The 21569-nt window shown below is 37.0% G+C and overlaps 1 protein-coding gene across 5 annotated transcripts; it reads left to right on the top strand.

Moving 5' to 3' along the window:
- Positions 1 to 1300: 1300 nt before the first annotated feature.
- rgl3a (ral guanine nucleotide dissociation stimulator-like 3a) lies at positions 1301 to 21270 on the top strand. Of its 5 annotated transcripts, none has more exons than XM_056266938.1 (17): positions 1302 to 1487; positions 6629 to 6918; positions 9088 to 9132; positions 9886 to 10055; positions 10140 to 10297; positions 10378 to 10626; positions 11939 to 12042; positions 12161 to 12245; positions 13359 to 13436; positions 15524 to 15610; positions 15723 to 15755; positions 15868 to 15989; positions 16170 to 16265; positions 17433 to 17562; positions 19532 to 19804; positions 19998 to 20112; positions 21048 to 21270. In XM_056266938.1, exons 1-17 carry the CDS (start codon positions 1317 to 1319, stop codon positions 21194 to 21196), a joined length of 2355 nt encoding a protein of 784 aa, XP_056122913.1. In that variant the 5' UTR covers positions 1302 to 1316; the 3' UTR covers positions 21197 to 21270. The 5 variants fall into 5 exon arrangements, with proteins under 5 accessions (XP_056122914.1, XP_056122913.1, XP_056122912.1 ...); XM_056266937.1 differs by having other exon boundaries at positions 17433 to 17568; XM_056266940.1 differs by lacking the exon at positions 1302 to 1487 and adding an exon at positions 3681 to 3895 and having other exon boundaries at positions 17433 to 17568.
- The last annotated feature ends 299 nt before the right edge of the window (positions 21271 to 21569 follow it).

Raw genomic sequence — 21569 nt, 5'->3', positions numbered from 1 at the left:
TAGTTTCTTTGGTTATTTCATTTGCCAGTATTATAGTTGTTTGGTAAAGTCATTTAATTTGCCTTTTTGTGTATTTCATTTATCTGCATTGTTGTTGGTGTGCATGGTTATTCCATGTTTTTGTTTGTTTATTTGACTTAAAAGTATTACTGTTGTTTTTTTTCCTCTATCTCATTTTCTTTGTTGCCGTTCTGGAAAAGTTCTTGTTTTTTTTTTGTCTTTGTCATCATTGTTAGTTTGATTTATGGTGTGAAATTATGACTTATCGTTAATTTTGTTTATTCTGTCTTTGTTATATGTGGCGGCGCTGAGAGCTGACGGTGGGGACGGCGTGCTCGAGGTGGTGGGCCCTCTTTAGTGTGTAGTGTGGTTCCCTTCACAGTGTGACCGTTGCTGTGCTGGTTGTGTGGCTGTGCACGTGCGTTTGGGGTGGATTATTTGGATACTCATGCCCGAGTCGCTGGACGCCCACCAGTAAGCCTCAAGCCCGGTATTGTGAGTGTGCGTGTGTGAAATATACTCTATGTCCGGACACTGATTCACACATCCTTGTGTGTTATTTATTATTGTGTTTTATTGATGATTAATTATTTGATCCCCATTGGAGTGCTGTGATGTGGTATTGATTCTTACCCAGTGTGTAGTGTTTTAAGAATACGCTGACGTCAGCTTTTCAGAGTGTTTACTATTTTTGCTGTGAATTTGATTAATAAAATTGTATTCCTTTGTACGAACCATTTCTCTGTTTGTTCAGTGCGCGAACCTGATTGCCTAATTCTATAGAAGTCTTGGTGGTTACTTACAGTTCCCCGGGTTAGACCTCGGGGTGGCGTAGTCAAATTATATTTACTGCCGCTGCTACACAGACAATTAGATTATTGTGTGAGTGTGTTCATGTTAGTCAGCATTGAGATAAATCAGAGATGGATGGATGAGAATTGCTGGGTTACTAGAGTTTAGATAATCTCCTCAGTAGTCACTTGTGCAGCAGACATCAGTGTTCAGGTCTCTGCGTCAGTTCATGAGGGATCTTTCTGGAAGGTCACGGCATCCCATCCCCTGGTTTTATCAGAGTGCAAACATGGATTTTTAGGAGGTGATCTACTACGAACAGACGTTGGATAAGGAGCAACTTCCACTGTGAGTAGCTCATCCTGTGTTTCACGTGAATAAACTTTTAAATAACGATTTATTCCATGATTGTTCCACAGTCCAGCAAATAGAAGCTCCATACTGAATGCATGTAAAAGTTGGATAATATGCCTGACGTGTGTCTGCAGCTCTTGGAGGAAGTTGGCGTGTGATTCTGGTGGAGGATGAGGTCGTCTCTGGTGGTGTCTGGGGGAGAGAAGGGTCTGCGGGCACGACTGGGACGAATGAGGCATCTGCTGTGCCAGACTGGGCATCATGTGGATGTGCAGATGGATGAGGAGCCCGGTGTTTGGCTCAGGAGCTTCCATCTTTTGGACCTTGAGGAACACTGTGAGGTCAGTGCTGATGGTGATCCATTGACAATTGCATTTGCTTTTAATCATTTAGTGCATGCTTTTATCAGAGAAACTGCTGCTGTATAAATATCCAAAGCTGGCTAGAAATGAGCTAGGACAGAACAACCGTAAAGCAGTCAACTGTATATCCATCCCTTCTAACCCTTTGATGAATATTTGTCGATATGAAAAATTGTTGTCAGCTTCACTTTTGTTGAATGTACACAACCGTTCAAAACTTTGGGGTCAGTAAAAAAAAATTACAAGAAATGAATGCCTTTTATCATGCGAGAATGCAATTGATCAAATGTGACAGTAATGACATTTATAATGTTAAAAAATGTGTATATTTCAAATATATGCTGTTTTTTTATATTCATCAAAGAATCTTGAAAAAAAATTACAAAAGGGTTTCCATGCAAATATTAAGCAGCACAACTGTTTTCAACATTGATAATAATAAGAAATGTTTCTTCAGCAACGAATCAGCATTTTAAAATGATTTCTGAAGGATCATGTGACACTGAAGAGTAAAAATTAATCTTTGTATTCAAAGGAATAAATTACATTTTAAAATATATTCAAATAGAAAAAATGTATTTTAAATTGTAATAATATTTCACAATATAACTTATTTTGATTAAATAAATGCAGTCTTGGTGAGCATAAGAAACTCGAGAAAAGAATTTACCATAAATGTTGGTGTACACATTTAAATATTGAGAGCAGTCAGAATTATGGGTAAGGGTCAACGGTGGTTTATGTGTAGCATCTCAACCCTGAATGGTTAGAAATAATTTACATGATCAGTCGACTGTAGTAAACAACATGGATCATAGGTTAAAATTAAACTGGCGTTGACATTTAAATCCTTAGCACATGCTGTCCTAACAAAGTGTCTTTCAATACAGTTTACTTGAAAATACCAGCAGTTGACAATCCATCACCAACACGCTAACTAAAAGTTACTACCCGACCAGAATGTTACTAAGCATGTCAAAAATTAAAAGTATTTTAGCATTGCTGGCATGTAAGCTTTTTTCGAGTTTGTTAGCTATTTAACCTGGTGTTCAGACTGTTTTGCACCATGGAATTGGATGGTAAAACAAAATATTTAAATATAATTTTTTTTTTTTAAATGATGTAATGATCTGTTTGTTGGAGTGTGTGAATCAGCGCACATCAGCATGTGACTTCTGTCTTATTAATGAGTGGTATTGTTAGTGGATATGCATAAATACTTTTAGCATGATTGTGGTCTGTCAATAAGAGTTCAGTATAGTGTGTGTCACCCATTGTTGCGTTGTATATGGGGTGGGCTTTTTGTAGGACACTGCAAATTCACAGATCTACGTCAGAGAGAACAGAAAGACATTAATGAACTCACTGTACCCAGAAACCGACAATTTGCTCATTGTCTCATTGAGATATTGTGCGTATGGGGTTTGTAAAAGGGTATCTCATAAGATGTTCACCATTATTCATCTAAGGATCTGCATATAGTGTTGTCTGAGTCATTTGTACTATTCCTGGATAAAACGGGATGCAGTATTTGCCAGTTGATCAGCACAACTTTGGGATTAGAGATTAAACCTTGACATAAACAATCACACATGATGTAAAATTAATTGCATAGGATTTTCTCTTGGTCTCAGACTTTTGGGCCGCTCTTTAAATTGCAAAGGGAAAAATAAAAATAAGCAATTGTATGTTTGAATTCATGTATTAGATTTTGCTACTTATAACTTTGAATACATTTAGTTTAATTCCCCAAAATCTGTCTTTTTGTTTTGCCCAAATTCTCCCAAAACTCTCATAATAAAGACACTTGAAATTATAAATCCGTCTATGACTATTAATTTAGCTATGCAAATTTGCTTGGTAAACTGATGCGATTGGACATGTAACCTAATTAATATTCATAAGTCAAGCCTTCACCATAGTATGATTCGCTGATCTTCATGTAACGCACGTACGTCATACTAGACGCATTTATCTACGTAGAGACCAACCCACAGCACTTTAAAGCGACTTACAGGTGTACTGTGTGCTATTTAGACAGCTAAAAAATAAAACTCGGACATAATAATAATAATAATAATGATAATCCTTTTCTTGGGTCACAGACTTCAGTTAAAGCCTATTTATAATTGATGATAAAGGTATGAAATGAACAGTAAGTTGACTTTATCTTCACTGGAGTTTTTGATTAAACCTGAACCTCGCAAAGTTATTCATTCCCTGCAGCTCTCTAGACACAATGACAGTCAACTTTAACACCAGCTGACTAAGGAATATAGTTTCCAAAGTTTTTGCTGCGCTAATGGAAAGTGGGAACGCTTACACTGCTTGATCGTACGGCTGAAGAACAGAGAACTGAGAACATGGGGAAATGGGAGGTCACAATGGTAAGTCACCTTTTTTTCAGTTAAGCTATTTTATCGAGGACATTAAGTCTGTTGAATGTGATTTTAAGAAACTGGAATGACTAGAGAGAAATAACTTTAATCATCAGACTGGGGAACGCGTGTTGTTGGACAGTGTCTCGCGCGAATGAATCAACCGCGGTGTTCTCTTCACTTGAATGCTGTAGAAAATGTAGTATTTCCTGTTCTTTCTCTCTGGACATCTCACTTCTTTATCTTGTCACTGACCAAAACTAAGTGGTTTTACAATTAGATGCGATATTGGCTTTAGGAAAGCGATTAATCAGCTGTCGACATAATGAGGGCTCGGGGGAGGGTGCGGTGGAGTTAAAGTTTCCCTCGGGAGTCTCACAATAGAACAGATTTTGTGTTTGTTCTCAGTCAGACACACCTGTAGATTGAAGATGTGTAGCCTGTGTTTTGTTTCACAGTTTCAGCTTCCCCTCTCCCATCATTCCCTGTGTTTTGTTCCATGGCACAGTTTTAAAGGAGACACGGGCTTTGGCTTGGAAAGCTCTCTGTTTTGCTTGACTGCAGTTTCTGGGAAGAATGCACTTGTGATTTTCACAACAATTGATGTGTTAGAGGAATAGACTGTCCTTGGGTTACTTGGAAGCACAACCTTTTCCAAATGTGTGGTTTGCATATTATGTAGTAAGTATATTCTGAGATATTGGTAGAGCTATTGCCACTGAGCAATGTAGAACAAAACCGTTTACAGAAGTGAAAAATCTTTTTTTTTTTTTTTTTATGTAGGCCTACATCAGAATAATTTAGGATAAATCTGTTCAACGTGTTCACCACCTGGCTTGTGACAGCTTACATATTTTCCATGTCACACATATATAAAAAAAAACAGATTTTTTTCCCTGATGTTTATATAAAGACCCAGGGAAATTATCTAAATATATTAATTTTAATAATATTTTTTTTAATTACTTAAAGAAATTAGGTAACAATATCTTATATGTCCCCTTATTGAACTAATGTATGAAAAAATACACAAAAAGGTTTATTTTTAAGATTCACCTCCTTTTGTCAGGTCATAGAAGTGTTTCTTTTACAAATCGAATTTTTTTTCTTCATATAGCCATAGTTCATATAGCCTACATTATGTTCTTTTATGTTTTATGTTTTCTTTTATGGCTATATGTTTTTTTCTTCATATAGCCATAGTTCATATAGCCTACATTATGTTCAAAAGTTTGGGATCAGTCTTTTTTCAAATAAAACATACAGTAAAAACTGTCATTTGGTGAAATATTATTAATTTAAATAACTTTTATATTTTAATATATTTTAAAATGTAATTTATTTCTGTGATGTGAAAGCTGAATTCTCAGCATCATTACTCCAGTCTTCAGTGTCACATGATCCTTCAGAAGTCATTCTAATATGCTGATATGATGCTCAAGAAACATTTCTATTTATTATTAATGTCGAAAACAGCTGTACTGCTTAATGATTTTCTGTAAACTGTGATTCCACTTCAAAAGAACAGCATTTTTTAAAATAGAAAACTTTTGTAACATAAATGTCTTTACTGTGACTTTTGAAATTTTAATGCAAAAATAAAAAAAAAGTAAATTTCTTTACTGAACTCACACTTCTGAATGGTAGTGTATTATTTTGTTTACAATTAAATTAATGTATTGAGTTTTATGTGGTTTTATAGCTAATGCCATTATTTTGAAAAATCAAAAAGAAAATCGAATAGACTTTGTTTTAAGAATATTTTAGTACAATCTGTTATTGATTTCAATGAGTAAATGTTCGTCCCGTCACGTGTCTCAAGAATCAGTGACCGATGATACCATTATGCTAATATGTTCTCAAGTGAGTTGTTATGAGTTCATCTAATGCTGGTCACATCTGAATCAGTCAACAATCAACCCAACAACAACCCTTCTTGTTCTGAGAGAGAAAACACTGGACTTAATTACTCCAGTGTGTCACACAGTCTGTCTTTATTTAAGCCCCATATGTTTTGTTTTTTATTCGCCCACAGCTGTTTTTCATTCAGGGATGGAATTTGCTATGCAAATAACTGTGGTTTCATTTTACCACCAAGGAGGATTTTTGGTATCATAGTTATGTTTTTCCACAATGATTTCTCCTCTTTCCTTAAAAAATGAAAATGGCTTCTTGTGTGGACATCGTTCAACAGTGGTGTTACTGTTACCGTAAAAAAATGTTTGGTGGATTTGCTTATAGGATAAGCTGAACACTGTGTTTTATACGATTTTGTTGAGAAAGCATCTGCTGAGAACATAAATGCAATATGCAATGTAGGCTATTGTCTTCTCAAGCCAGTGAAGATAATGTGTAGTCACTCCTCCTGACTTGTAATTTGGATAACAATTTGCCTGTGTTTTCCATAGAACTGTTTTGTATATTTCCTCCTGGACACATGAAATGTTAGGTCAGTGCTTTGCAGGCATTGTTGTTTTTTTTTTTTTTTTTAGTTGAAGACCTATATTTCAGTGCATTTTACTGCAGAAACTACAGTTCTGCCTTTTGTTTTCTTCTAAAAATCTCATGACATGCCGCAGTTTCATCAGGACTGCAAAATAGAATTTTATGATGGCACTGTCTTTGTTAAATAGCTATGCAATGGGGCATCATATCAAGTTTTACAGTAGGTTCAATGTGTGCATATTTTTCCATTAGTCTGCTGCAAATTAAACCTGTTTATCCTGATGATCTGTTTTCCAGGACCCAGTGCAGGAGTGGGGAGAGGAGGTGGAAGACGGGGCCGTCTACGGGGTCACTCTTCACCGAGAACCCATCCAACCCCCAGCTGATGCCGCTGAGAACGATTCTGCCTTTGGCTTCATGCAGTACCGCACACTGAAGGTCCGCAGGCTTAAAGCAGCCACTCTGGAGCGTCTTGTCACAGAATTGGTGAACCCAGAGTGCCCCGACCCAGATTACACGCAAATCTTCCTTTCCACCTACAGAGCCTTTACCTGCACAAATACTCTCATAGAAGTCCTGTTTCAAAGGTGAGCATAAACTCTCAATTAAAGAGTTTAGTGTTCAGGGACATTAAGCTAACATTAACACCACCATTCAAAATTTTAGCTTCAATAATATTTTTTTAAGTTAAAGGGATAGTTCACCCAAAAATGAAAATTCTGTCAGTTTTTACTCACCCTCATGTTGTTCCAACCCCGTAAGACTTTCGTTCATCTTCGGAACACGAATTAAGATATTTTTGATGAAATCTGAGAGCTGGATCACTCCTCCATACTAGTCCATAGGCTTCTTCAGGGAGTGAAACTTGCCGGCCTCGAAAAGTTATTAAAGACATCGTTAAAATAGTCCAAGTGACTACAGTGGCTCAATCTAAAGTATATCATGCGACGAGAATACTTTTTGTGCGCAAAAACAAACATAAATAACGACTTTATTTCAACTATTCATTTCCTTCTCTTTGGGCCTCTAGTCAGTTAAACTAGTGTAATTGCGTAGAGCTACGTCACGTGTAGGCTCACTATTGGCTGACGCTGGTCATGTGGGTGATGCGTGTGACGTACAACAACAGAAGCGTACGCTATTACACTAGTGAACTGACTCCAGGCCCAAAGAGATGGACATGAATAGTTGAAATAAAGTCGTTATTTTGTTTTTTTGCGCACAAAAAGTGTTCTCGTCGTTTGATAAACGTAAGATTGAGCCACTGTAGTCACTTGGACTATTTTACCGATGTCTTTAACAACTTTTCGAGGCCGGCAAGTTCAATCCCTGAAGAAGCCTATGGAGGAGTGATCCAGCTCTCAGATTTCATAAAAAATATTTTAATTCGTGTTCCGAAGATGAACGAAGGTCTTACGGGGTTGGAACAACATGAGGGTGAGTAAATACTGACAGAATTTTCATTTTTGGGTGAACTAACCCTTTAATACTTTTATTCAGCAAAGATTCATTAAACTGATAAAAAAAGAGATAGTGAAGACATTTATATTGTTACAAAAGATTTTTAAACTTTGTTCATCAGAGTATTCTGAAAAAATCCCCCGAAAATATTAAGCAGCACGACTGTTTACAACGTTAATAAGAAATGTTTCATGAGCCGCAAATCAACGTATTTGAATGATTACTGAAGGATCATGTGACACTCCAAAATTTCACAATATTACTGTTTTTACTGTATTTTTGATCAAATAAATGCAGCATTGGTAGGCATAAAAGACTTCTTTCACAACCATCTGACCTCAAACTTTTGAACGATTAGTAATTTAAAAAAAAGAAAGAAGGTGTTTATAAGTATAGTCTACCCAAATTGACATTATGGACCCTCATTTCACTTTGCATTCTAGTATAAGGTGGGAAGAAAAACTATATTTCAACGCATTTGCTAGTGAACGTGAAGTTTCTCTCGGAAAGGCAACCACTTTGTAGGCAAATGCCATTTTTTTTGCATTTTCTGTTAGAGAACTCGAAATCGTTAAAAATAGATCCCCCCAACTCATATTTTTATAATCACCTTTGATAAACTAGTCTCTGTAGGGGCTCTCTAAAATGTTATAATTTCATCATAATAATATAATAATAATTTCAATCATAATAACTTATGATTCTATTTCTACTAAGAAATAAGCATTATAATATGATAAAACATACTTTTTAGACATAATTAAAACTAATTAATACTGAACCTGCCAGCTTCCTCTCAAGGTACCTTATCAATGACATCAAGTCATTGACTGACTTCCGTTTTTGACACAGCTATCTCTCATGTACTGTATTTAAATATGATATTTACTCTGCATACGTAGGGCTCAGTGACCGTGAACATTCAAATGAAGTGGGAAGCCCACATTTCTAAATTCATTGTGAGGCTAAGTGTTTCCCATGAGACACATGATGACTGTGGCAGTATAATAGTCACACCATACATATCAGTGATGCAGTGGAATGGAGGAGAACACCTCACATTGTAGAACAGGTTTCACTTGACTAGTCAGCGGCGTCAGAGGCTCTTTTGTTGAACATTGAGTGTTCTTTGTTTTCTGTTGAAGCATAAATAAAGGCATTAGGCCTTGAAAGAGCACTTGTGACACATTTGTGTTAAAACCATGAACAGAAATTGTTGCAATGTTCAGAATCCTAAAGCTTCTTTGAAGGGTTTTTTGAATATAAACTTTGGACTTATTTATTTGTCTCTGTAGAGAGGACATGGTCACCAATCTGGACAACAGTGTCTGTGTCAGGAGGTAAGGTGAATCTTAAGAAACTTCCTGGTAGTCTTGATTCTGATCAGTTTGTTATATTCTGTGGTCAAATAGGCAGTGGTGTTCAATCCTACTCATGGAGGGCCACTGTCCTGCAGAATTCAGCTCCAACCCCAGTTAAACACACCTGAACCAGCTAATCAAGGTGTTGTTGGCATACTAGAAACACCCAGCCAGGTGTGTTGAGGCAAGTTGGAGCTAAACTCTGCAGGACTGTGGCCTTCCAGGACTGAGTTTGGACACCCCTAATGTAAACCTCGACACTGTGATCTTCCCTGAAGGGTTTATTTTGTGATAACAACCGGGTGCATGAAAATTATCATGCTTGTTACATGACTACTTGCCACATTATATTGATTTGAGAAGAAACCGTTTTAAAATCTTTGGAATGAAACCAGAGAGAACGTGTCCGTGGTGTGATACGAGAAACATGAAAAAAGAGCCAGCCTCAATTACCCGCACGAGCGATCATGATTATACAGCATTTCTACAGTAATTATCGGGGAATAACTGACCTCAGAATACCGTGACTAACCAGAATCAAGCATTTCAGAGAGCCATGTAGTAATACTGTTTTATAATTACCTTTAAATTGAAATGGGTTGTCCAATGCAACCATTATACTTGAATTAAAGTTTTGAAACTGTTTTTTCCATCTATGTTATTCCTAAATCCATAAGTTTCAATAATTAGTATGAAACAATAAGGTGCTAACCTATGTGTGTGTGTATGCAGTTCTCTGCCCTGTCTGATCCGGCTGTGGTTGGACGAATATCACGAGGACCTTCGGGACTCTCCGGATCAACAGGCTCTCCGGCTGCTCTGTGTTCATCTGCGTCATCGCCTTTGTTTCAGACGTCTGGTTAATCAAGCCGATGCTCTTCTCAGAAAATTTCAGACTGAAGGCAAGCCTTGAAATATGGCTAATTGAGCGTTTATGCACATACACCCCAAAAATCAGTGCTAAATAACTTCTTATGGATCAACAGACAAGCACATGGGTACATCAGTAGAAGCCAGTGCTGCTGCTGCCGTAGAGAGTCCAGAAACTAAAGACACCATGGACAGACGGGACACAGAAGAGATGGGGGATGTACTGGCCTTCCCAGCTCAAGACATAGCTGAGCAGCTCACGCTATTAGATGCTGTAGGTGTCAAGTTTTGCACACTGAGGCTAGTTTTTATTTTTGGCCTACTTTTATTCATCTATTTCCATTTCTTTCTCAGGAACTCTTTGTCAAAGTGGTTCCGTTTCACTGCCTTGGCTGCATTTGGTCTCAAAGGGACAAGAAAGAGAACCGGAATCTAGCGCCCACGGTCCGTGCCACCATTGCCCAGTTCAATGCCGTCACTAACTGCGTTATCACCTCTCTGCTGTGCCCTTCTGCCACCTCCTCTCCCGGCTCCCCATCCTGCCCTCGTAGCAGCCCTACACACAGGGCAACGATAATTGAGAAGTGGATCTCTGTGGCTCAGGTGTGTATTAGGCTCAAAACATACTATACATAGTTTTCATCTTTAGATCTGTAGAGCAAAACATCCATAGAACTGCAGAACAGGCCTGCAAATTTTCCATTTGTTTCATGCCACGAATATTAAGATCACCTTTCAAAAGAAGAAAAACAAAAACATGTGATCAAATGCAAGTTCTGGGCATTGGAAACGGCGGGACATTGTACAACACTTAACGTGAAAAACACTTACCCCTGTTTTCACAGACAAGGCTTAAACCTAATCCTAGGCTAAAATAAATTTTTGAGCTGTTTTAACTGAAAACAATTTGCAGTGACATATCCTAAAATATGCCAGTGCCATTGTTTTGTCTCAAGTTGCACATAGTGTTTGATGCCAGTAATGTTTTTTTCTAAGTTATGTTTATAAAAGCTACTTAAATGTCCTAATTGAATTTGGGCCTAATCCTGGCTTAATCTAAGCCCTGTCTGTGACACCAGGCCTTAAAGTGCCTAAATGTATTAAAACTGTGATATTATAAGATCAAATTCTGTTTACACCTTATTGATGAGGCATACTATATGCAGATGAGCCCAGAATTTGAACGCAACTCGCTAAATGTTTAAGCGTCTTCTTTATAATGGTTTTCTGTGTAAAAACGCTTAAGGGGAAACTGTGTTGTGTTTATATTCTGGGTTCATCTGCTTGCCTGTACATAGTATGCATAATTATTAAGGTTCATATTGAATTTGTTTTTTTTAATATCACTGTCTCACTACATTAGTATTTGGTAAAAATAACTGGCAGGAGGAATGGAGGAAAGCCTTCTTTTGCCCTCCAGGTGGGTGTACCTATAAGGGTGTGACGTCGTCATGTGAAAACTATGAAAAGGCAAGTATGTGAATGCAAATTTAAATGCATGATTGCATTCTGAAATGTCAGAGCGCAAATCATTATGAATTTTTTTTTTTTGCAGTTCTCACAAGGAGCACTATAATAGGCATTAGGAGGAGACACTCATACACTTAAAATGTATACGATGTTAGCTAACTGCATGATTTGAATATGTACATTTCTGAAATGCATTACTTGGACACAGTAATACAAATAAATGTGAATTGAATTGAACACTCTGCTAAAGTTACTGTCGTGACAGAGCTACAGTTTGAAGAGAATCTTGCAGAGCAATAAACTGTTGACTTGAATTTTAATGGCACAGACATTTAAGGATCATCATCACTTTGTGTTGGTGCATATTTGATCCAGTGTGAATTTGTGAAGTTAATATTTCTTTTTTTAAGCTGATTTGTTCTATTTATTATTATTTGTATGACAGGAGTGCCGTCAGTTAAGAAACTTCTCCTCTCTAAGAGCCATCTTATCTGCTCTTCAGTCTAATGCTGTCTACCGGCTAAAGAAAACCTGGGCGGCAATCAGCAGGTAGTGCTTTCTGATCCTGACATCCTGAAACAGCCATTAAACCTGTTGTGAAATGTTAAGCACAGAGTTTGCACAATACATAGTAGTAAATGTCATTCCATAAAATGTGCAATTTCAGGGAGAGTATGACTGCCTTTGATCAGCTGTGCGACACCTTTCCCGATGAGAACTGTGTGCTGATCAATCGAGAGATCCTAGTAGAGGTAAGTAAATATGTTAAATATGTTGTCTACCCTAATCGTCTAAAAAGTTTGACGCACACTTCCATTAAAACATTTGGGGTCAGTATGATTTTTTTATGTTTAAAAAAATATATATTTTATGCTAAGTGTGCTATTTTATAATGTAATTTATTCCTGTGAAGCAAAGCTGAATTTTCAGCATCATTACTCCAGACCTCAGTGTCTTATTATCCCCTCAGAAATCATTCTAATGTGCTGATTTGGTGCTCAAGAAACATTTCTCACTATTATCAGTGTTGAAAATGGTTGTCCTGCTTAATATGTTTGTGGAAACCATGATATATATTTTTTGCGATTAATAGAAAGTTCAAAAGAAAAGCATTTATTTGAAATATAAATCTTGTGTAAAATTATAAATGTGTTTACTGTCATTTTTTTATTCATTTACTATGTCCTTATTGAATAAAAATATTAATATCTGTCCAAAAAACATCTTACTGACCTAAACTTTCATCAATATCTAACACTTTGGACTACAATGTGCGAACAGGTGCCTCTAAAGATTTAACATTATGTGTAAGAGCTGATAGCACTGTTGAATCTCTGATAAGATTATGAAGTGATCTCATCCCATGGCTGCTTTTATGCCCTTTTTACTATCTTAAAAGATGCTACCTAGCAACATTTAATATTTTCCATAGCCCCTTTCACTCTAGCTTGCATGCAAAGAGTAAATCAATAGGGGCTGGAGGAAGATGAGGTTAAAAAAAAGGCAGAATCATCCTGTTGGCAAAGATACCATTAAGGAGGCAAAACATCCCACAATGTTCTGCAGTGTTTAGTGTTCAATGTATAACAATAAAACATTCATTGTTTGGTGGCTTGTAGTAGTCTATCCCACTTCTCTTTAACCTTAATCTTTATCATGTTCTGTAATTGTACTTAATCTTGAATTGTGGAATCTCTTCGGGTGTGGGATATTGGCTTTGAATGCCTTCTAAAGTGATTTATGTAAGTGTTTTTTTTCCGGGCCAGTTGTTTCAGTGCATCTTATGCTCGGTTATGCTTATCTAAATCAGAGTTTCAGGCTGTTTGCATTTCCAATGCCAATCTATTTATTTGTGATTGATTTAGGAAGAAAACCAGTCAGCAGAGGTAGACTCTCACTCTGCACCAAAGTCTCCCAGACTTAGTCCTACATTGAAGCACACGGTAAGATTGACTAGTCGCTTTTAGAATAACAAAGCCCTGCTGAATGTTGTGTATTTGTCTCATTTAAGGTTACTGGCACAACTTGCTTTTAAAATATCATTAAGCTGTTGTTTCTGTGAAAAAACGACCCTGTTTGGGATGTATGCATCTGCACCAGCTAATTTGACTCAAGTAATTTCATCTCCAAAACGAAAATGTTTCTAAACGTGAATCTGCCAGCTCATTAATTAAAACACTCAAAAGGGTATTACCATAATGCCAGCCGACACAGTATGACGGAGTAAGGTTTATCATTAGTAAAGGTTCATCAACAGTGTGTTCCTAAGATGTTAAAATCTTAAAATCTTCCTAAGTGTTCCTCAGAAGTTCCTAAGCAACTAAGATATTTATACTTGATGTAAATCAATTTTAGCTGTTGGGAACAAATGTGTGTGCTTAAAAGAGGACATTTTAATTGAAACCAGTCTGTGGATTCATGTTTAAATATAGTATACAGTACCGTTCAAAAGTGTGGGGTCAGTAAGATGTTCTTTTTTTAAGAAATTAATATTTTTATTTAGCAAGGATGCATTAAAGGCACACTGTGGAATTTTTGGCCACTAGGGTGCGCTCGACCTGTAATTTTCACGTCTAGTGCCCCTAGAGGCCACAAGCGCCGCAGCATTGTCGCAAAAGTCAACAGTCAACCGGTCAACCTCCCGTGTCTTTATGTGTGTGCAGACGGCATTTGATTTGTATGTTGGAGAAAGTTAATCGATTCACTACTGACCAAAATAATAATATAAATATAAGATTAATAATATAAATCCTATAAAGAAAACAAATTGAATAAAAGTAGCATACGCAGAAAACAATGTCTGATCAGGTAAGTCGCATTGACAAGGGTTGCCCAATCCTGCTCCTGCCGATCGTCTGTCCTGCACAGTTCATCTCCAACCCTAATCAAACACACCTGAAGCAAACAATTAACGTCTTCAGGATCTCTTTGCAATGGGTTGGAGATGAAATCGAGTAGTCGGGAAATCGTGTAACAAAACTGATATAACTCACTACATATTTCCGTTATTTGTAGTCTTCAGTTTGTTTTTCCTTTTACACAAATACAAACATATATGAGCTGAAAGGAAAAAAAAACATTTACATTTGTATACGGCAGTATGTTGTGACTTATATCAGTTTTGTTACACGAATTCGCAGTAAATATTACATTATATATACACTTTTATGCCGATGTTTATTTTAAACTCTCCCTTTTTCTTTTTTTTGGTCTCCTCTGACAAAATCTTTGCTTTCTTCGCTTTCTTCCGAGTAGCTGTTCATTCAGTCATGACGACAACATACAGACGCCGGCAATCAAACGCGAGTTGAGCTCTCACGTTAGAATTTGAGGAAGTTGGGGTGGTGGGGGAAGTGACGTATGCCGTAAAGCGGTCGAATTTTGTAGTTCTTTTTGTGCTCGGGTTCCTACCCGAAACCCGAAGTTACATAGTGCTGGTAAAAGCGATACAGACACCTTCAGGCTTCGGCAGACGTGTCATTCAACCTATTGTAAGTCGATGTACCATCTCAATGGGTTTTGGTAATATATTATAAAGGTTGAAAAGTTCCACAGTGTGCCTTTAAATTTACCGAAAGTGACAGTAAAGACTTTTACATTGTTACAAAAATTGTATTTTAAATAAATGTTTTCTTCATTCTGAAAAGAACTATCACGTTTCCACAAAAATATTTGTTGGCACTGATTACAACAACGGTTTACAACATTGATGACAATAAGAAATGTTTTTTTTTTTTTGCACCAAATCAGCATATTAGAATGATTTCTGAAGGATCATGTGACACTGAAGACTGCAGTAATGATGCTAAAAAGTCAGCTTGCCATCACAGGAATTAAATATTAAAATAGAAAACAGTTATTTTAAATTGTAATAATATTTCATAATATTACTATACTGTTTTTGATCAAATAAATGCAGCCTTGGTGATCATAAGAGACTATTTTCAAAAAGATGTTAAAATCTTACCAACCCCTTTTGATCTTTTGAACAATAGTGTATTTTTGTCTGACAACTTTGTTTTTCTGACAGAACCCCTCCAATGGTGAGGTGCCGTACCTGGGCACTTATCTAACAGTTCTCACCATGTTGGACACAGCACTAAGTGATAATGTACAGGTGAGAATTATTTTTTTACCTTAATTCATTTCACAGACAGTGTTTTCAATTTCAGTTCCCACTCTGAAGTTTTTTTTTGTTTAAAAGATAACTCTCTTCTTTGTGCTCACAGGGAGGTCTCATCAACTTTGAGAAGCGTAGAAAAGTAAGTACAATTGTCTTAAATATTGTTTTAGTGAAAAGAAGCTCACTAGGTTTTGGTCCAGAGCTAGCGGTAACGCATGGCGTTCTCTGTCTCCATTCCTTTCTGTATTCAGGAGTTTGAGATTCTGTCTCAGATCCGGCAGCTGCAGGCATCATGTGCTCAGTACACTCTACAATCACATCCTCATATCATTTCCTGGATCAACAGCAGCATGCCCCTTACTGACCAGAAGAGGTGAGACGCCACTTGCACATTCTGATGATCATTCTCAGTGTGATCATTTCCTTGCTAAGAATGTTGGTTTAGATTAAAAGAAATGACTTAGAATTCAAGGCAGTGGTACTTTGAGTACTTCATCTCAGCATCTCAGATATTTAGATATCAAGAGTCAGTCGAGTCTTTCTTTCTCATCAGTTATGAGTTGTCAAGAGAGCTGGAGCCACCAGTTGACCCCTGTCCAGGCTCTCCCAACCACTGGAGCCACCGGCTCATCTCCAAGAAACTGACCTCGTGAGTGTTATTCACAGTTTCAAAGCACCAGTTTCCATTTTATGGACTCAAGGCCCCAATATACTCATGGTAAAGTGTGTTTTTTTGTTTTTCGCCTAGCGGTAAAAGGAAGTTTGAACATGTTGACAGTGACAATTTGGATGAATATATAGATATGTGCTGTTCTCAATAACAAAATAAACACAACAAAAATGACAGCAGTGAGAAAACGGCAGTTAAGAGAGCATCTGATTATAAGGATGTGGATATATTTGCACCAGCTCTGCAATTCGGCACTCCATTCAGTCATGTCACGTTTATTTATAAAGCATTTTATAGAGTAGATTGCTTTAAAGCATGCAGCTTTACAGCATTAAACATGAAAGTGTCACTTTCAATTAGAATTATAACTTCAATTTGTACTGTAAACAGAAGAAATGTCACACCAGTTCGGTCTTCGATTTGGCATGAAGTACTGTATGTAGCTTGGATGCCAGGCCGAACCCCGTCCACAACATTTTTTGGTCGGGAAGTTCGGTCTGGACTCGATCCATTGAGGAGTAATTATGATCTGTTCAGAAATCGTCGGGCCAATCAAATTGCCAGGGCGGGCTTTATATGATGATGGACAGATGATTGTTAAAATCAGTCAAGTCACGCTGCAACCGTGTTATAAAGTTGAGACAGGGCCGACAAATGCGAGCAGATTTGTTTGTTTTATTGTCGAGATCTAATCCTAAACGGAGAACTTGTTCGTATATACATTCACCTTTTCTATTTCTCTCAAAAATGCTTTTTGTGTTTGCAAGTACTCCGCGAATCGTTAAATTCTTTTTACAACACCGGCAAAGATCGTTTACACTCATTATTTTACTACTTCCAGTGTGCGTGCAGTTGAGTTCTGTTGACAACTACGCGTGCTCAACATACGTCACTTACTGTGTTGCTCTGATTGGTTGTAGGTCTATCCAATTGAGTGCAGATTTTTTTCTGGTTCGGTTAAGACACGCCTCATAATCAAAGCCCTATGGAGCAGTATCATTCACACAGACACATTCTGACTAGAATATGAGTATGACGAAGTCAGGCTAGTATATAGGGGGCCTTTAGACTCAGACTCAGAAAGTAATATGACATTTTTCTAACTTGCTTGTTTTCTGTGATGTGTTTCTCTTCTGCTCACTGCAGATTGCTGTCTGGCAGTGAGAACGTCTCAAAGAAAACTCTTGCTGATCAGATCAGTGTATCGTCCTCTGGCTCCAGTGGCTCAGAGATGGAAGATCTCAGCAGCCCCAACCTCTCACCTCTTGGATACAAAGTACGGGTAACAACTCAGCATAACAAAACCTGCAGACTAGAGCTACAGACGTTTTGTACTAGAGTTGCTACAATATTTTAGTCCTTTAATATAACCTTAGGCTATCAACCGATTAAAAAGGTTTAATCAAAGTAATTATGATATTTTGAATTAATCAGTAGCACACAATGGCATATATTTGCTGAGAAATTACGTTTTTGCGGCTGATAAAAGCACTGAATTGACCAAATGTGGCTGTATATTGATGCTTTTGTAGATGGCTATTTTTGTGTTCGTGTTTGTACACCAGAGTTAACTAAAACTATTCAAAATTGTTTTGGGTCATTGAAATGAACTTGAAATAAAATAAAATATAAATATTTGACAAAAAACTGTATGTAAATGAAATGTAAAATGTGAAAGAAAAAATATAAACAAACTAAATAATTAAGTAATAATAATAAAGTAATAAAATTAATAAAACTAATACTGAAGCGGAAAAAAGAGGAGTCAAAATTGTGAGTTATAAACTCGCAGTTGTGAGGGAAAAAAAGGTTAAAATTGTGAGTTTAAACTTGGAATTGCAAGAAAAAAAAGTCGCAATTACCTTTTTTTATTTTGTTATACTGTGGCAGATACAAGCTTCCATACAAAACAGGACTACCAAAAGAAAACTGAAAATATAAAAATAAAAAGCTAATTCAAAATATAAAATAAGTACTACAAAATTATATTAATAAAACTAAAATAAATCCGATGTACACATGCGTCAGACGGATGTCTTTAGCTGTTGCATGACGTCTGTTGTGTTTCCAGTGTCTTTCGGTGTATGTGGGTCAGGGGATATAATTACGTGTTTTCTTTTTTTATTGCATTATTTATTTATAATTAATTAAACTAAATCAATAGTCCTGAATCTGACAGGGCCTAAAATAAACGCCAAACCTATTTGACCATTTGTTTATACTGTAGCCTTTGGGTTAGAAAATCCATTAAGGTGTTTGTGACTGATTTGTTTCGCCTTAACCTTGCAGTCATATAGTTCTTGTTTGCACTATCAACAAAGAGCTGTAGTGAGGTTGACCGAACGCAGTGTATTAGATAAAAACACTGCCAGCCTGTGAAGTTTTACATAAATGACTGAAATATTTATCACTTGTAATCCGTGTTGCTAAACACCCAGATAAAAAGTCAGATTCATCTGAATGATTAAGCTTTCTGATGCACCTCATATTGTCACTTGTGCCACTTAAGGGATAAGTTCACCCAAAGATGAAATTCTTCATGTCTTTCCAAACCCGTAAGACTTTCGTTCATCTTCGGAAAACAAGTTTTATTTTTTGATTAAATCTGAGAGCTTTCTGACCCTCCATTGACAGCTTTAAAGGGATAATTTATCACAATTTACTCACCCTCTATCCATCCTAGGTGTATATGACTTCCTTCTTTCAGCCGAACACAATCACAGTTATAATATATAATATCCTGGCTCTTCCAAGCTTTTATAATGGCACTGAATAGTGTCTTGAGTTTTTGAAGCTCCAAAAAGCGCATTCATCCATCATAAAAGTAATCCATACGAGCCAGTGATTACAGTTTATAAAGTTTTAAATATGGATATGTTTCTGACAAAAACCCATCGCTTTGCTTCAGAAGACATTTATTAACCCACTGGAGTCGTATGGATTACTTTTATGACGGACGGATGCACTTTTTGGAGCTTTAAAAACTTGGACACTATTCAGTGCCATTACAAAGCTGGGAAGAGCCCAGGATATTTTTAATATAACTCCGATTGTGTTCGTCTGAAAGAAGAAAGTCATATACACCTAGGATGGCTTGAGGAGGGTGAGTAAACTATGGGATAATTTTCATTTTGGGGCGAACTATTACTATCTGAAAACCCTGTGCTGTGGTCCTAACAGACCTGTTCTTATTGATAATTAGATGTGTTGGGGTAAATAGTCTTTCTCCATCCCTTCATTCACAGTCACAGTCTGTATCCTGTCAGGACATCTCAGTAGACACACCCACCGTCTCTGTGACTCCGCCCACCTCCTTTCGAAGATCCCTACAGGCAGATCTGTCTGACAGCCCCTCCCCTTCTTCATCTGCAACATCTTCGTCATCTTCGTCATCCTCTCCTTCTCTCCAGCTGCACGCTGCCCTTCATCCAATGTACAACAAGCAAGTTGCCGATACTTGTATTATCAGAGTCAGTGTGGAATTTGGCAACAGCGGAAACATTTATAAAAGTATTTTGGTAAGTTGACTTTAACAGTTGGTGGCTCATGGTCCTAGATTTCGGCTGTGTTCTTTTGGTCTTTAATTTACAGTTTTGGTCTTTTTTTATTTGACAGTTCTTTTTAGCAAGATGTCTGTTAATGGTCTCTTTACTCAGTTGTCAGGGCCAGTGATTCTAAAGTCTTGAAACTGTATCATCTCTTTATCTTTAGATAACCAGTCAGGACAAGACGGCTCAGGTGATTCAGAGAGCTCTGGAGAAACACAACTTGGAGGAGATGAACTGCCAGGATTTTAGTCTCACACAAGTTCTTTCGAGTGACAAAGGTGAGCTGCTTGATTCTATGTATGACCTTGAAAGAAGATTCAAGTATTTTAGTATTACTTATTATATATCATTATAGTATCTATTAATATTTTAAATTAGCTTTTATTTTTATCTTTATTTTAAAGGATAGTTCACCCAAAAAATCTCCTGTCGTTCCAAACCCATAAGACTTTCGTTAATTTTCAAAACACAAATGTCCAAATCTTTTGAATGAAATCTGAGAGCTTTCTGTCCCTTTATTGACAGCTCATAAAGAGATCGTAAAACTAATCCATATGAATCGAGCGGTTTAGTCCATATTTTTCTGAAGAGACTCTTTATATGACTAACAGATTGAATTTAGGCTTTTATTCACATATAAACATTCATCAGCTCACACATCATTTGTGGTAATTGGAAGCTCAAGCATGTTCGCTTGCCATGCGAGAACCAATGAGGTTCATTCTCGTGTTACGCAGCACGTTTGAGCTTCTGTAAGAGGTTTGTTCTTGTGCGTCAAGCAGGTTCGGTTGAGCTTCTGTTTATGTTTGCTGATCAATGTTTATATGTTAATAAAAGCCTAAATTCAATCTTTTTATCATAAGGCGATTAAATCTCTTGAGAAAATTTTGGCTAAACTGCTCGATTCATATGGATTAGTTTTTCGATCTCTTTATGAATCTTTTGAAGCGTCAAAGTGATAGTTGCGTAGCTGTCAACAGAGGGACAGAAATCTCTCAGATTTCATCAAAAATATCGAACGAAACTCTTACGGGTTTGGAATGACATGAGGGTGAGTAATTAATGACAAAATATTCATTTTTGGGTGAACTATCCCGTTAATTTTAGTTTAAATGTTAGCAATTGTATTGTTATATTTATTTAGCACTCAATAAATCAATTTTTTATATATATATATATATATATATATACATATGTTTTTTTTTTATATTAGAGTTGCTGATCCCAGACAAAGCCAACGTGTTCTATGCCATGTGCACCACTGCCAACTATGACTTTGTGCTTCGTCAGCTTTACAAAAATGTCAGCAGAGCGCCTGGTTCATCCTGGAGTCCTGGAGCTGTACCGAAGGGACGCAAGTAACGTGAATGACAACACACAACATGGTGGTGTAATACATGAAAATGTGAACGGTGAACAGAGACTACATAACCACATGGACTACTGCATAGAACAAATGCTCACAAAATAGCAAACAAAGAGCTGATGTGGACAACTGCTGAAAAAAGCTCGGATAAATTGTAAAACAGACTGATGGATGCAGAATTGAGTTCTGAAGTTCTGTAACATCTCACTCAATAATGTGTCATTGACTAATAACAAGGAAACCGTAGAATTCTACAGCTGCTACAACATTTCTAACCCGTTAAAACTGAAGGAAGAAAGGATCAGATGATCCGACCCAGGGAAGTTGCAATAAAAAGCCACATCTACTGCCAGTTTATTCAAAGATTTT

The sequence above is a fragment of the Rhinichthys klamathensis genome, unplaced genomic scaffold (assembly GCF_029890125.1).
Source record: "Rhinichthys klamathensis goyatoka isolate OS25496 unplaced genomic scaffold, OSU_Roscu_1.1 h1tg000254l_1, whole genome shotgun sequence".
Taxonomy (NCBI): Eukaryota; Metazoa; Chordata; class Actinopteri; order Cypriniformes; family Leuciscidae; genus Rhinichthys; species Rhinichthys klamathensis.
The sequence above is the reverse complement of the archived record's forward strand: the minus strand, read 5'-3'. Positions and strand labels throughout refer to the sequence as shown.